Raw genomic sequence first — 15,836 nt, 5'->3', positions numbered from 1 at the left:
TGTAACAGTAGGCAATTGATTGCAACATTTAAAACATATCGTGGGTGAAATTAAAAAAAGCCTGTGGGCCAGATTCAGCCCTGATCTGTCACTCCTGCCCTGAGCCTGCACATACACTGTTCCCTGTGTTCACAGACCAGGAGGCGCTCAAGGGCAGGCCCAGATGTGGCTTACTCTAGGTCCCAGCATGGCCTAGGGATTTGCTGAGTGAAAATGGCCCTGTACCTGCTATGCAGCCTCCTCCAGGACTTGCATATGCTGTTCCCCTTGCCTGAAATGTTCTTTTCCTCAAGTACCAAGTTTCCACCACCCTTGAAAAATAGAGGGTTCGCAGGGCACGGTGGCTCATGCCTGTAATTGCAGCTCTTTGGGAGGCCAAGGTAGGAGGATCACTTGAGACCAGGAGTTCGAGACCAGCCTGGCCAACATGGCGAAACCCCATCTCTGCTTAAAATACAAAAATTAGCCGTGTATGGTGGTGCACACCTGTAATCTCAGCTCCTCGGGAGGCTGAGGCAGGAGAATTGCTTGAACCTGGGTGGCGGAGGTTGCAGTGAGCCAAGATTGTGCCATTGCACTCTAGCCTGGGCAAGAAAACAAGACTCTGTCTCCAAAAAAAGAAAGAAAGAAAGAAAGAAGGAAAGAAGGAAAGAAAGGAAGGAAGGAAGGAAGGAAGGAAGGAAGGAAAAAGAAAGAAAGAAAGAGAGAGAGAGAGAAAGAAAGAAAGAAAAACACAGCTCTTCTACGAAGAATTCCCTCCTCACTAGGGCAGCCATCACTCCCTCCTTGGACTGCCCCAGCCCCTGCACCTCTCTTGCTCTCCTAGACACAACCACTGGAGCTGGGGTTGTGTGTGCCGACCACCAAACTGGGAGCCTCATGAGGACAAGGCCTTTGTCTCACTCACTCTGGAGCCCCAGCATCACCAGAGCTCAGGGTCAGGTACACAGTTAGCCACAGTGGGCATATGTGTTGGACTAATTGAAGTCCCAATTTTCCCCACCATGCTGGCTCCTCAGGCCCTATGAAGGTAACAAGCAACAGTACCTTCCCGTCCATCTTGGACCTAGAACTCAGAGCTAAGAAAAGCTGCTCTTCTGAGTCAGCAACTCACTGAAAATCAAGAGGACCATGAAAAATACTTTATTGAGGTCACTGGGAGTACAAGATATCTGTCCCCAGCCCTAGCCTCAGCCTCTCCTCAGTACAGTCTCATGGGTGGAAAAGACCAGGCTTCCGGACTGCTCTGGGCTACTACCCAGGAGAGGCTGGGCAGTGGGGAAGGGGGGCTGGGGCTCCAGTCCAGGACAGAGGTTCGGGGCAACAGGGGTGATGAAGGCTGAGGCAGGGGCTGAGGGAGGCCAACCCCCCAGGGCCGAGGAGGGGGTGGCGTGGCTACCAGCCAGATGCTTTTTAACAAGTCAAACGCTGTTGGGGGACCCCAGGCTGTTCCAGATGGCGAAGACAGTGAGGGAAAGTATGGTGGCCAGGGACCTCTTGGCGGTGCCAGACTCCCCCTGTGCGCAGTGGGCATGCTGGAGGTGTAGGGCATGGGGAAGGTGAACTCCTTTGTCCCTTGTTGCTTCCTTTGCCTCTCCTGCTCTGGGACTTGATCAGGGCTATTAATCCAGAAGGGTGTCATCTTTCTCTCAGAGACCCCAGGCTTGGCCCCTGGCACAGAGGAAAGAAGCATAGAGGCTAGCTGAGCTAGAGCCGACAAAGGAAATAGGAGTACAGGGGCAGGAGAGACGCTCACCTGGCAAGGGTGGCTGGCAGCCCCGAAGCACCAGGGCAAGGTCAGGCACACAACCATGACAGGCCTGCAAGGTGTGCACGATGGCATCCCTGGCATCCTGAATCAGGTTCCTCCGGGGGAAGGCCTGTGGCAAACTCAGCTGACACTGCAGCTCTGCCAGCAGCTGCCCCACGCCAGACAACTCTGGGGAACTGGGTGGGCCTGGGCCCGAACCTCCAGGCACCTGGTTCTCTTTGTCCCTGGACTGTGGGGCTGGTTCATGGGCCCTGCCTGGGCTTGGGGAGGGCTTGGCAGGGAGTGTGGGGCTGCCTGGCACCAGGGTCCCACTGCTAAGCAGCCTTGCAACATCTAGGGATTTCACCTCGTGGTTGAAGAGACCCCGGTGCTCCCGGCTCAGCCGGCCCTGGGTTATGACCACGAGCTTGGAGGCAGTAGGGACCACAGGTGGATCCCGAATGGCCACAGGAGGATCGTGGTGGGCTAATGGCCGGCGGCTGCCCACCAGGGCCTTGTTACGTTCCCGCCTAGTCTTCCGACGACGGACACGACCAGGTTTCTCAGGCTGCTGAAAAGGCTGGGAGACTGGTCCCTGGGTATCCATGGTGTCCTGGAATATAAAGATAGGGTGGCCATCAGCATGCAGATAAGTCAAGGGGAGTAGCAAAGTGAATAGGGAGGGCTGGGCGTGGTGGCTTATGCCTGTAATACCAACACTGGGGTAGGCCAAGGCAGGCCGATCACTTAGGCCAGGTCACTTTAGACCAGCCTAGCCAACATGGCAAAACCCTGTCTTTACTGAAAATACAAAAATTGGCCAGCCGCAGTGGCCCATACCTATAATCCTAGTACTTTGGGAGGCCAAGGCAGGCGGATCACCTGAGGTCAGGAGTTCGAGACCAGCCTGGCCAACATAGTGAAACCCCATCTCTACTAAAAATACAAAAATTAGCCAGACGTGGTGGCATGCACCTGTAATTCCAGCTACTCAGGAGGCTGAGGCAGGAGAATCACTTGAACCCAGGAGGTGGAGGTTGCGGTGAGCTGAGATCATGCCATTGCACTCCAGCCTGGGCAACAGAGCAAGACTCCATCTCAAAAAAAAAAAAAAATTAGCTGGGCATGGTGGTGCACGCCTGTAATCCCAGCTACTCAGGAGGCTGAGGCAGGAGAATTGCTTGAACCCAGAAGGCAGAAGTTGCAGTGAGTCACGATTGTGCCACTGCACTTCAGTCTGGGCAATAGAGTGAGACTCCATGTCAAAAACAAAACAAAACAAAACAAGTGAATAGGGAGATGTTTTGGGGTGTGGTGGGAATACTATTTAGAATGACCAGATGAGGCCAGGCATGGTGGCTCAAATCTGTAATCCTAGCACTTTGGGAGGCTGAGGCGGGAGTATCGCTTGAGGCTAGGAATTCAAGACCAACCTGAGCAGCAAAGTGAGACCCTCATCTCTACAAAAAATAAAAATAAAAATTAGCTGGATGATGCCAGGTGTAGTGGCTCATGCCTGTAATCCCAGCACTTTGGGAGGCCAAGGCGAGCAGATCACTTGAGGCCAGGAGTTCGAGACCAGCCTGGCCAACACGCCGAAATCCTGTCTCTACTAAAAATACAAAAATTAGCTGTATGTGATGGTGCGCGCCTGTAATCCCAGCTACTCTGGAGGCTGAGGCAGGAGAATCGCTTGAACCCAGGAGACGGAGGTTGCAGTAAGCCGAGATTGCGCCACTGCGCTTCAACCTGAGTGACAGAGTGAGACTCTATCTCAAAAAAAAAAAAAAAAAAGCTGGATTCGGTGGCCCACACCTGTAGTCCCAGCTGCTAGGGAAGCTGAGGTAGGAGGATCACTTGAGCCCAGGAGTTGGAGGTTACTCTGAGCTATGATTGCATCACTGTGCCCCAGCCTGGGCAAGAGAGTGAGACCTTGTCTCTTAAAAGAGAGCGAGAAGATGAGAGAAAACAAGTGAGCAGAGAGAGATTGGAAAAGGTTTGGTCAGATAAGGAATCACAGGGGTAAGATGAAGTCGAAGGAGTCACAGCTAATGGGAAGATAAGCCAGGAAACAGAGAGAGGCTATTAGGAACAGGGACATGGGGAAACAGTTAAAAGATGGAGGGTGAGCCGGGCGCGGTGACTCACACTTGTAATCCCAGCACTTTGGGAGGCCGAGGCGGGCGGATCACCAGGTCAGGAGATGGAGACCATCCTGGCTAACACGGTGAAACCCCATCTCTACTAAAAATACCAAAAATTAGCCGGGCGCGGTGGCGGGCGCCGTGGCGGGCGCCTGTAGTCCCAGCTACTCGGGAGGCTGAGGCAGGAGAATGGCGTGAACCCAGGAGGCGGAGCTTGCAGTGGGCCGAGATCGCGCCACTGCACTCCAGCCTGGATGACCGAGCGAGACTCCATCTCAAAAAAAAAAAAAAAAAAAAAGATGGAGGGTGGGGGCCAGGCGCAGTGGCTCACGCCTGTAGTCCCAGCACTTTGGGAGGCCGAGGTGGGTAGATCATTTGAGGTCAGGAGTTCGAGACCAGCCTGGGCAACATGTGAAACCTCGCCTCTACTGAAAATACAAAAATTAGCCGGCGTGGTGGTGAATGCCTGTAATCTCACCTACTCAAGAGGCTGAGGCAGGAGAATCGCTTGAAATCGGGAGGCGGAGGTTGCAGTGAGCCGAGATCGCGCCACTGCACTCCAGCCTGGGGGACACAACGAGACTCTGTCTCAACAACAACAACAACAACAACAAAAGATGGAGGGTGGTGAAGGGGTCATGAGATTGGAGGGATTTGGGGGACCAGAAAGTGATTCTGGACGGAGAAATCCAGGGGTAGACGAGGTACAGGGGAATGCAGAAAGTGGAAAGAGATAGTAGAGAAAGAGAAGCAGGAGAGGGAGAGCAGCAAGAGAAGTCTGGAAAGCCTGAGAAAACCTCAAGAGAACAGGAAGGGAGACAGAGGCGCGATCAGGGACAGGGCCTGATCACAAAGGAAGGGCCTAGGGTAGGAGAGGAAGCATGGTGGCCAGCCGCGGTAGGGCAGGGTGGGCAGAGTGAAGGGAGTGGGGTACGGTTGGCAGGAGCAGGGTGGGGGAAGGGCACCTCTCTCGCCCCAACAAACCCCGGCCCTTCCCACTTCACGTAGCTGTGGGGCGCAATGGCTTCTTTTCCGCGGTGACCCCAGCTCTCGAAGTCACCTGGCGCTGTTCCGGGCCTCGGGCTCCCCCACACGCATGCGCGTGCCCTTTCCATGCCCTTTGGCTTCGTGGCTCTGAGAGGACGGAAACCTAGCGGCGCGTGCCAGGGAAGCGCCGGTTATAGCCCCTCCCCTCCCAGCCTCAATTTCAGAAATCTCCCTTTCTTGGTCTCAGCACCTCCCAGCCCTCAATTGGCTGTGAGGTTCACTAGGTCCGCCCCCTTCCTGAATGCTGATTGGTTCAGATAGCTATCAGCGGTCTTTCGAGGGCTAGTTGAGACCAGGCGTGCCAAAGGGAAGAAGGGTCATGGTAGCCCCCATGCACAGCTGTCCCCCAAGCAGCCACAGACATAATCCCTAGAAAACTTATACAGTTGGCCGGGCGTAGTGGCTCACGTCTGTAATCCCAGCACTTTGGGAGGCAGAGGCAGGAGGCTGGCTTGAGCCCAAGAGTTCAAGACCACCCTGGACAACATAGGGAGACCCTGACTACAAAAAATAAATTAGCTTTGGGCGTGGTGGCTCACGCCTGTAATCCCAGCACTTTGGGAGGCCGAGGTGGGCGGATCACGAGGTCAGGAGATCGAGACCATCCTGGCTAACACAGTGAAACCCCGTCTCTACTAAAAATACAAAAAATTAGCCGGGCGTGGTGGCGGGCGCCTGTAGTCCTAACTACTCGGGAGGCTGAGGCAGGAGAATGGCGTGAACCCGGGAGGCGGAGCTTGCAGTGAGCCGAGATGCATTTCAGCCTGGGCGACAGAGCGAGACTCCGTCTCTAAATAAATAAATAAGCTGGGCACAGTGGCTCTTGCCTGTGGGCCCAGCTACTTGGGAGGCTGATGCAGGAGGATCACTTAAGCCTAGGAGGTGGAGGCAGCAGTGAGCCATGATCACGCCCGCCTGAGGGAGACAGCAAGACCCTGTAAAAGAACAAAAATTAGGCCAGGCACATTGGCTCACGACTGTATGTTCAGCGACTCAGCAGGCTGGGGCAGGAGAATTGCTTGAACCTGGGAAGTGGAGGATGCAGTGAGCCGAGATCACACCACTGCATTCCAGCCTGGGTGACAGAGAAAGACTCCATCTCAAAAAAAAGTTAGTGTAGTGTTGTGATTCATAGCTAGGCTTGGTTTAAATGCCCAAAATGGCACAACTGGGCTGTGTGACCTTGGAAATGTTTGTAACTGGTCAGACTTAGTTTTCTGACCTGTAAAATTGGGTTAGTAATAAAACTACCTTCCTCATTTGGTTGCTAGAAGGATAAACTAGACCAATATGTCTAACTTGAAATAGGCCTGGTGAATGAAGAATGCCTGGAAGCTTTGTTTCTCACTAAGCTTTGCTTCAGGAACTGCTCCAACTTATCCTCTAAGACTTTATTTTTAAAAATTTTTTTCTCGGTTGGGTATGGTGGCTCACGCCTGTAATCCCAGCACTTTGGGAGGCCAAGGCAGGTAGATCATGAGGTCAGGAGATCGAGACCATCCTGGCTAACACAGTGAAACCTCTTTTCTATTAAAAATACAAAAAATTAGCCGGGCGCGGTGGCACACGCCTGTAGTCCCAGCTACTCAGGAGGCTGAGGCAGGAGACTCGCTTGAACCTGGGAGGCAGAGGTTGCAGTGAGCCGAGATCGCGCCATTGCAGTCCAGCCTAGGCGACAGAGCGAGACTCTATCAAAAAAAAAAAAAAAAAAAAAATTCTCTCTTATATCACTGACTTGAAGGCATAATTAAGACTTTTTTCTTTTCTTTTCTTTTCTTTCCTTTTCTTTTTGAGATGGAATTTAAATCTGTCACCGAGGCTGGAGTGCAGTGGCACCGTCTGAACTCTCACTGCAACCTCCACCTCCTGGGTTCAAGCGATTCTCCTGCCTCAGCCTCCCAGGTAGCTGGGACTACAGGCGCAGACCACCTTGCCCAGCTAATCTTTGTATTTTTTAATAGAGATGGGGTTTTGCTATGTTGGTCAGACTGGTCTTGAACTCCTGACGCCAAGTGATCTGCCCACCTCAGCCTCCCAAAGTGCTGGGATTATAGGAGTGAGCCACCGTGCCTAGCTGATTATGACTTCTTTTTTGGAGACAGGGACTCACTCTGTCACCCAACCTGGAGTGCAGTGACACCATCATGGCCCACTGCCACCTCATCTCCCAGGCTCAAGCTATCCTCCTGCCTCAGCCTCCCAACTAACTGGGACTACAGGCACTTGCCCTTTTTTTTTTTTTTTTTTTTTTTTTTGAGACGGCGTCTTGCTCTGTCTCCCAGGCTGAAGTGCACTGGTGCCATCTCGGCTCACTGCAAGCTCTGCCTCCCAGGTTCACGCTATTCTCCTGCCTCAGCCTCCCGAGTAGCTGGGACTACAGGCGCCTGCCACCACGCCCGGCTAATTTTTTGTATTTTTAGTAGAGACGGGGTTTCACCGTGTTAGCCAGGATGGTCTCGATCCTGACCTCGTGATCTGCCCACCTCGGCCTCCCAAAGTGCTGGGATTACAGGCGTGAGCCACCGCGCCCGGCCTTTTTTTTTTTTTTTTTAGACAGGGTCTCACTATGTTACCCAGGCTGGTCTCAAACTTCTGGGTTCAAGCGATCCTCGCACCTCAGCCTCCCCAGTAGCTGGGACTACAGGCATGCATCACTGCACCTGGCTCCCTCAGACTTTATTTGTTTGTTTATTTTTGTAATTAAGACAGAGTCTCGCTGTGTCACCCAAGCTGGGCCACTGTTGCCCAGGCTGGGCTGCAGTGGCGCGATCTCAGCTCACTGCAACCTCTGCCTCCCAGACTCAAGCAATTCTCCTGCCTCAGCCTTCCCAAGTAGCTGGGACTACAGGCGTGTGCTGCCATGCCTAGCTAATTTTTTTTTTTTTTTTTTGTATATTTAGTAGACACGTGGTTTCGCCATGTTGGCCAGGCTGGTTGACCTCAAGTGATCCGACCATGTCAGCCTCCCAAAGTGCTGGGATTACAGGCATGAGCCTCCACGCTGGCCTCCCTCAGACTTTAAAATCAAGCTATTCCACAATATTCCCCACACCTAATAAGAAAGTGATTACCTGTGTCTTTTCTTTCTGCTTGCCCATTCTTCACTATCTTTCAGACCCAGCTGAGATACTACTCCTAGGAAACCCATAGTCCTCAGAGTCCTTCTCCTCTTCCTCCCCAGAGGTCCCTGTCTCTCCCTCAAACACAACTTTGACACCCCTACACCTCTGTGTCTGGATCTGTCTCCCTAAACACATTGGGACAAGGTCAGGAGCTGACCCACTCATTTACTACTCATTCAGCAAGCACTTGTGGAATAACCACTGTGTGCCCGGCCCAGTTCCAGGGAAGTGGATTGAAAACATAAACACAATGAATAACACTCATCTCTGTCTCAGTATCAATCCACCTCGAAGGAATGAATACATGGGAAGGTCCCACCTGGAGTGAGGCTACAAGAACATGACCAGGACGTTTAGCAAGGAGTGAGCCCCCCACCTGGTCCCAGAGAAGAGGGAGATCTGAGAAGACACTGAGGTCTGAGATTAATTTGGGGCAGCGTTGGGGGAGAGGCGCGACCCTAGGTGGCCTTGGCTATGGATGTAGGTTTCAGAGCTCAGACATACCCAGTTGGCCTGTGGGTTTAGAGAGAGTGTAGAGGCTGCAGATCTGCAAGATGATCTGCCGGAGGGACGCCAGACTGGACCTGAGCCCTGGAGGCGTCTCTAATTTCCTTTCTCTTTCTGCACCTTCTTCTACCCTCCAAGCAGGTCCTATGGTGTCTTGAATGCAAAGATATGTAGTTTATATGTTATGCCACGCGCGCGCACACACACACGGTGTTTTGAGTAGGGGTCCTGTGATGTCTTGAATGCAAAGATATGTACTTTAGATTTCAACACACACACACACACACACACACACACACACACACACACGGTGTTTTGAGTAGGGGAAGCCCACGAGTAGATAGGCTCACTAAAGCCCTGGCGCGGCCTTAGAGTGGCTCCTTAGAAGGGAGCCTCGAATTTTCACATTTTGTCATCTTCCTTTTCTGTCCCCCACATCAGTAGAAAATAGGAGCGTCCCCCCCAGCCAGGTGCATTCGAGCCACCCCTTCAAGGGAATATAAGAATGGACTCGTCCACTCGCTCCTCTCCCCCCACCACGTGAATGGGTCACCCCCCCCGCAACAGTAGGTGGTCCCTTCCGCACATTTCACTCTGTACAGCAAATGGTTTCTTCCCATTTGCTAGACAGAGGGCTAGATTTTCCCCGCCCACTCTCGACTCTTCAGGTATTTCGCCCCTCCCCGTGACCGGTGGGTGGTTTCTCCCTCCTCCCCGCCTCGGGAGCTGGATGGTCTCGCCTCTCCCTCCCCCAACCCCGTGCCGGGTGCGCGGCCTGGGAGTCAGCGGCCCAAGCGGGCAGCGCCGGGCGAGCCCACTGTGCGGCCGTCGTGGGGGAAGCGAAGGTTCCTGATTCCACCTACCTCCTAAGTGAAGGCTTCCGTCCCTGGAGAGGAGGCGGCGCGCTGTATCGGCCTTCGTCCTCCGCGGGTGTGCTAGCGTTGGGACGGTCCTTTGTTGCCGCGAGGGGTAGGAGTGGGCGTGGCGGAGCCAGCTCCGTCCGGAACACTCCCGGGCCGACCCGACTCGCTCATCCTGCAGGAGCTGCGGCGCCAAGATGAGTGGAGAGGAGAACCCAGCCAGCAAGCCCACGCCGGTGCAGGACGTACAGGGCGACGGGCGCTGGATGTCCCTGGTGAGCGTTCCCACCTGGGATATTGAGGAGTCCGGGGGCGCGGGGGGTGGCTCAGGAGAACGGCTGGTTCGTGCCACTCTCACTACCTGATTGGGAAACTGAGGGCAGTTGAGGAGGCGCTGCCTAAGGGAGCAGGGCGGGGCGGGCCCTGGAGCGTGCGTGCCATTGACTCCCTCTCGCGCGCTCCCGCAGCACCATCGGTTCGTGGCTGACAGCAAAGATAAGGAACCCGAAGTCGTCTTCATCGGGGACTCCTTGGTCCAGCTCATGCACCAGTGCGAGGTGAGGGCAGTCCCTCTCCCCCTGCCCCATCCAGCCCTGTGTCCATGCTGACACATCTGGACCAGAACCCAGGCCAGGTGAGGTATTATGAGAGTACCCAGATTGGCCTCAGGCAGCCCGAGGCTCTGAGAATCTTGGTGTAAGGTGCAACATTCTATTGAGAAAGAAATGTATGCCTTGGTTTTATCAGATTGGATTTGTGTATAATGTACTAAGACCTAAAATGAGGCTTTCCTGCCATAGGCTTGCCTAAAGTGAGGCTCTTTCTTGTTTGCTTTAAGTAGTGCGCAGCCCTGTTGGGTTTACACAAAGCTATAGTCACTTTACAGGAAGCGAAGGTCAACTCTAATGGCACTCCACAAAGAGGACTCAATCATAATAATATCTTTCCACAAAGCATGTCCAACTGTAATGGGTTTCATCAAAATAAGTTTCAACTGTAATGCCATTGATTCAATGCATGGCTCAAGCAGACTGGATTTTCATGAAGTGAGTCTTGCTTCTATGGGGCTTGGTTTGTTTTGTTGGTTGGTTGGTTGGTTGGTTTTTGAGACAGGGTCTTGCTCTGTCACCCAGGCTGGCGTGCAGCGGTATGATCTCTGTTCACTGCAACCTCTGCCTCCTGGGCTCAAGTGATCCTCCCACCTCAGCCTCCCGAGTAGCTGGGACTACAGGTGCACATCACCATGCACCTGGCTAATTTTTGTAATTTTTGTAGAGATGGGGTTTTGCCCTGTTGCGCAGGTTGGTCTTGAACTCCTGGGCTCAAGCAGTCCACCCACCTCAGCATGAGCAACAGAGCCTGGGGCTTGGTTTAAAGTGAGAGACTCTAGGCAGGGTGTGGTGGCTTACGCCTGTAATCCCAGCACTTTGGGAGGCCAAGGCAGGCGGATGACGTGAGGCCAGGAGTTCGAGACCACCCTGGCCAACATGGCGAAATCCTGTCTCTACTAAAAATACAAAAATTAGCTGGGCATGGTGGCACATGCCTATAGTCCCAGCTACTTGGCAGGCTGAGGCAGGAGAATCGCTAGAACCTGGGAAGCAGAGATTGCAATGAGCCAAGATCGCACTACTGCACTCCAGCCTGGGCAGCAAGAGCAAAACTCCGTCTCAAAAAATAAATAGGCTGGGCACCATGGGCTCACGCCTGTAATCCCACCACTTTCGGAGGCCGAGAAAGGTGGATCACCTGAGGTCAGGAGTTCGAGACCAGTCTGGCCCACATGGTGAAACCCCATCTCTACTAAAAATACAAAAAATTAGCTGGACGTGGTGGCGTACACCTGTAGTCCCAGCTACTCAGGAGGCTGAGACATCAGAATCACTTGAACTAGGGAGGCGGAGGTTGCAGTGAGCCGAGATAGTGCCAGTGCACTCCAGCCTGGGTGACAGAGTGAGACTCTGTCTCAAAAATAAAATAACTCTGTCTCAAAAATATAAAATAAAATAAAATAAGTGAGAGACTCTAATAGATTTCTATAAAGTGAGGTTCAGCCATGCTGGAGTTTGCTCCAGGTAAAATTTTAAGACTGCTTCCATGAAGTAAGGTTCTTCCATAATGGCATTTGGTTAACACCTGGACAGCGGGGGATGGTCCATGCGGACAGTGCCCTTGTGCCCATACCACTTCTTGCCCACAGATCTGGCGCGAGCTCTTCTCTCCTCTGCATGCACTTAACTTTGGCATTGGTGGTGACGGCACACAGCATGTACTGTGGCGGCTGGAGAATGGGGAGCTGGAACACATCCGGCCCAAGGTGAGCAGGGCTCGGGTGGGGCTCTAAAACATCTTTTGGCTGCCGCCTCACCGCTGCTTCATGTCTCTTTTTCCACAGATTGTGGTGGTCTGGGTGGGCACCAACAACCACGGACACACAGCAGAGCAGGTGACTGGCGGCATCAAGGCCATTGTGCAACTGGTGAATGAGCGACAGCCCCAGGCCCGGGTTGTGGTGCTGGTGAGAGGCTGGGAGAGTGGGAAAGGAAGAATGGCAGTGGTCTGGGACCCCCTCAGATATAGCCACAGTTGGCACAGTTCTGGGCAGCTTGACATAGAGCAGTGGCTTTTAGGCAGAATCTCACGTTGGAGCTTGCTATACCCTTCAGAGTGGCTGTGGTTGAGAATATGCTCAGAGACCAATTAGCCTTTTTTGCCCAGGGATGGCTTAAGACTTTGGGGGTATTGAAAAACTAAAAAACGGGCCAGGCACGGTGGCTCACGCCTGTAATCCCAGCACTTTGGGAGACCGAGGCAGGTGGATCACGAGGTCAGGAGATCAAGACCATCCTGGCTAACACGGTGAAACCCCATTTCTACTAAAAATACAAAAAAAAATTAGCCGGGCGTGGTGGTGGGCACCTGTAGTCCCAGCTAACTTGGCAGGCTGAGGCAGGAGAATGGCATGAACCTGGGAGGCAGAGCTTGCAGTAAGCTGATACTGTGCCACTGCACTCCAGCCTGGGCGACAGAGCGAGACTCCGTCTCAAAAAAAAAAAAAATTAGTTGGGCATGGGCTGGGCGCAGTGGCTCATGCCTGTAATCCCAGCACTTTGGAAGGCCGAGGCAAGCAGATCACCTGAGGTCGGGAGTTCAAGACCAGCCTGACCACACGTGGAGAAACTCCATCTCTACTAAAAATACAAAATTAGCTGGGCGTGGTGGCACATGCCTATAATCCCAGCTACTTGGGAGGCTAAGGCAGGAGAATCGCTTGAACCCAGGAGGTGGAGGTTGGGGTGAGCTAAGATTGCACCATTGCACTCCAGCCCGGGCAACAAGAGCGAAACTCTGTCTCAAAAAAAAAAAAAGCCGGGTGCGGTGGCTCACGCCTGTAAACCTGTAATCCCAGCACTTTGGGAGGCTGAAGAGGGTGGATCACGAGGTCAGGAGATCGAGACCATCCTGGCTAACAAGGTGAAACCCCGTTTCTACTAAAAATACAAAAAATTAGCCGGGCGTGGTGGCAGGCGTCTGTAGTCCCAGCTACTTGGGAGGCTGAGGCAGGAGGATGGCATGAACCCAGGGGGCGGAGCTTGCAGTGAGCCGAGATTGCGCCACTGCACTCCAGCCTGGGCAACAGAGCAAGACTCCATCTCAAAAAAAAAAGAATTAGCTGGGTATGATGGTGCGCAAAACCTGTAACCCCAGCTACTTGGGAGGCTAAAGGGGAAGGATCACTTGAGCCCAGGAATTAAAAGGTAACAGTGAGCTGTGATCATGCTACTGCACTCTAGCCTGGGTGACAGAGACCCTGTCTCACCAGAAAACAAAAGAAAAACCCTCAAAAAACCTTGAATAGGCCAAAAGTTGTCAGGCATTCCTGGGGTAAATCTAGGCTCCATCACTTGTAGGTAGCTAGGATATTTCCTCTTCTGAAAGCGGATTGATCCCTTGGCATGAGCCATGATGTTGATATCTTTTATTTATTTATTTATTTTGGGACAGAGTCTTGCTCTGTTGCCAGGCCAGAGTGCAGTGACGCAATCTGGCCTCACTGCAACCTCCTCCTCCTGGGTTCAAGTGATTCTCCTGCCTCAGCCTTCACAGTAGCTGAGACTGCAGGCGCGTGCCACCACGCCTGGCTAATTTTTGTATTTTTCGTAGAGATGGCATTTCACCATGTTGGCCGGGCTGGTCTCAGAACTCCTGACCTCAAGTGATCCACCCGTCTCAGCCTCCCAAAGTGCTGGGATTACAGGCGTGAGCAACCTCCCTTGGCCTATTTATTTTTTGAGACAGGATCTGGCTCTGTTGCCCAGGCTGGAGTGCGGTGGCATGATCTCAGCTCACTGCAACTTCTGCTTCCAGGGCTCAAGTGATTCTCCCACGTCAGCCTCCCGAGTAGCTGGGACTACAGGCACACGCCATCATGTCCCACCAATTTTTGTGCATTTTTGTTAGATATGGGGTTTCACCATGTTGCCCAGGTCGGTCTCGAACTCCTGGGCTCAAGCGACCTATCCAGCTCTGCCTCCCATCATGCTGGGATTACAGGCGTGAGCCACTGAACCTAGCCAATGTCAACATTTTTCTAAGTGATACTTGGAAAGAGGCTAGGCCGCGCGCGGTGGCTCACGCCTGTAATCCCAGCACTTTGGGAGGCCGAGGCGGGCGGATCATGAAGTCAGGAGATCGAGACCATCCTGGCTAACATGGTGAAACCCCGTCTCTAATAAAAATACAAAAAATTAGCCGGGCATGATGGTGGGTGCCCGTAGTCCCAGCTACTTGGGAGGCTGAGGCAGGAGAATGGCGTGAACCTGGGAGGCGGAGCTTGCAGTGAGTCGAGATCGCGCCACTGCACTCCAGTCTGGGCGACAGAGCAAGACTCTGTCTCAAAAAAAAAAAAAAAAGAATAGAAAAGGAAAGAGGCTAAAACCCAGAAGTCTCTTGCTAAATGAGGGCTAGGATGTGATATTTAGGAACTACCCTCCCACCCTCCCTACTTGCCCATCCCTAGTGTTTTCTGCAGCTGGAAACTTCATGGTGGTGGGTGGAGGACAGGTTGGCACACAGAACAAGATACTCAAATGCTTGTTTCCTTACTACGCCTCGTGTTCCTGCTCAGGGCCTGCTTCCGCGAGGCCAACATCCCAACCCACTTCGAGAGAAGAACCGACAGGTGAACGAGCTGGTACGGGCGGCACTGGCTGGCCACCCTCGGGCCCACTTCTTAGATGCCGACCCTGGCTTTGTGCACTCAGATGGCACCATCAGCCATCATGACATGTATGATTACCTGCATCTGAGCCGCCTGGGCTACACACCTGTTTGCCGGGCTCTGCACTCCCTGCTTCTGCGTCTGCTGGCCCAAGACCAGGGCCAAGGTGCTCCCCTGCTGGAGCCCGCACCCTAAGCATCCTGCTGCCTTCCCACAACATTAAACTCTCCTTCCTCAGTGTGCTGTTTCCTGCTTTATGGTCGAACCTGTCTGGGTATCTGGGTACCACCATTAGTCCTTATCCTGATCTGTGACCCTGCAGTTCTGCAAGGTGTTTTTTGTGTGAGACAGGGTCTCTCTCCGTCACCCAGGCTAGAGTACAGTGGTGAGACCACAGCCCACTGCAACTTCAACCTCCCAGGCTCAAGTGATCCACCCACCTCAGCCTCCTGAATAGCTGCTACTATAAGCATGTGCCACTAGGTCCAGCTTATTGTATTTTTTGTAGAGAAGTGGTTTTGCCATGTTGCCCAGGCTGGTCTGACTCCTGAGCTCAAGCAATCCACCTGCCTCGGCCTCCCAGGGTGCTGGCATTACAGACATGAGCCACCATGCCTGGCTGTGGTTCTATTTCTGCCCAGGGCAGTTATCACTGATCCATTAAGGCACTGTGATTCTTGTGGTTAGGTTAATTTCCACTATCACAATAGTGTGCTTCAGGCAGGCGTTACCAATCAGTAAACACTAGTTAAGACCAGCTTTCCAGCACTATCCTACAAGACCAAGCTCAGGCAAGAATTCTGGGAACACAGTGACCCAGTGCATATGCGGTTGCCCTGGCTGGAACTTCCGGGTGCTCCATCTCTAGCTTAGATGCCACTTCTGTGGAGGTGTCCTGACCCTCCCACTCCTAGTTGTCATCCCTCCACACAGGGTGTAGGTATCTTGTCACCTCAGGTGGGCACTGTGTCCACATGCTGGGCGGGAGGGGTGTCACCCAGGGGAGGTTCCTTCAAGCCCAGTTGCAGTGCAGGCCCAGGCCACATGGGGGCAGCAGGGGTCACACTGAGGACCAAGGGTATTCCAGGTAGACTAGGCTCCCTCCCACCCACTGCCACCTCTGGGCTAGGACCTCTTGGGACCTGTTTCCTGAGTACGAATGACCCCAGAGCCAGTGAGGGTAAC

At 53.2% G+C, this 15,836-nt stretch overlaps 2 protein-coding genes across 10 annotated transcripts; one reads left to right on the top strand and one right to left on the bottom strand.

Moving 5' to 3' along the window:
- Positions 1-1,120: 1,120 nt before the first annotated feature.
- On the bottom strand, positions 1,121-9,523 carry PRR19 (proline rich 19). 8 transcript variants are annotated; one of them, XM_001154438.5, is made up of 3 exons: positions 9,434-9,523; positions 1,757-2,363; positions 1,121-1,671 (listed from the first exon to the last, which is right to left on the bottom strand). In XM_001154438.5, the coding sequence occupies exons 2-3, from the start codon at positions 2,355-2,357 to the stop codon at positions 1,202-1,204; spliced, it is 1,071 nt and encodes a 356-aa protein (XP_001154438.1). In that variant the 5' UTR covers positions 2,358-2,363; positions 9,434-9,523; the 3' UTR covers positions 1,121-1,201. The 8 variants fall into 8 exon arrangements, with proteins under 8 accessions (XP_001154438.1, XP_009433962.1, XP_512701.3 ...); XM_009435687.5 differs by lacking the exon at positions 9,434-9,523 and adding an exon at positions 4,955-5,153; XM_512701.8 differs by lacking the exon at positions 9,434-9,523 and adding an exon at positions 4,860-5,104.
- A 94-nt stretch (positions 9,524-9,617) lies between these two features.
- On the top strand, positions 9,618-14,889 carry PAFAH1B3 (platelet activating factor acetylhydrolase 1b catalytic subunit 3). 2 transcript variants are annotated; one of them, XM_009435691.4, is made up of 5 exons: positions 9,618-9,705; positions 9,898-9,987; positions 11,631-11,747; positions 11,826-11,909; positions 14,559-14,889. In XM_009435691.4, exons 1-5 carry the CDS (start codon positions 9,628-9,630, stop codon positions 14,844-14,846), a joined length of 657 nt encoding a protein of 218 aa, XP_009433966.1. In that variant the 5' UTR covers positions 9,618-9,627; the 3' UTR covers positions 14,847-14,889. The 2 variants fall into 2 exon arrangements, with proteins under 2 accessions (XP_009433966.1, XP_009433963.1); XM_009435688.4 differs by having other exon boundaries at positions 11,826-11,948.
- The last annotated feature ends 947 nt before the right edge of the window (positions 14,890-15,836 follow it).

The sequence above is a fragment of the Pan troglodytes genome, chromosome 20 (assembly GCF_028858775.2).
Source record: "Pan troglodytes isolate AG18354 chromosome 20, NHGRI_mPanTro3-v2.0_pri, whole genome shotgun sequence".
NCBI classification, from domain to species: domain Eukaryota; kingdom Metazoa; phylum Chordata; class Mammalia; order Primates; family Hominidae; genus Pan; species Pan troglodytes.
Note: the sequence above shows the minus strand (reverse complement) of the source record. Positions and strands in the feature narration are given on the sequence as shown.

What these genes read in the sequence shown, in the direction of transcription:
- PRR19 (XM_512701.8), bottom strand. Translation starts at nt 5,009, where the DNA reads ATGGAAAGGGCACGCGCATGCGTGTGGGGGAGCCCGAGGCCCGGAACA. An exon ending in GGTTTGTTGGGGCGAGAGAG is followed by an intron (nt 2,364 to 4,859) that starts GTGCCCTTCCCC and finishes TTTATATTCCAG; the next exon opens with GACACCATGGATACCCAGGG. An exon ending in CTGCCAGCCACCCTTGCCAG is followed by an intron (nt 1,672 to 1,756) that starts GTGAGCGTCTCT and finishes CCTCTGTGCCAG; the next exon opens with GGGCCAAGCCTGGGGTCTCT.
- PAFAH1B3 (XM_009435688.4), top strand. Translation starts at nt 9,628, where the DNA reads ATGAGTGGAGAGGAGAACCCAGCCAGCAAGCCCACGCCGGTGCAGGAC. An exon ending in ACGGGCGCTGGATGTCCCTG is followed by an intron (nt 9,706 to 9,897) that starts GTGAGCGTTCCC and finishes GCGCTCCCGCAG; the next exon opens with CACCATCGGTTCGTGGCTGA. An exon ending in AGGCCCGGGTTGTGGTGCTG is followed by an intron (nt 11,949 to 14,558) that starts GTGAGAGGCTGG and finishes GTTCCTGCTCAG; the next exon opens with GGCCTGCTTCCGCGAGGCCA.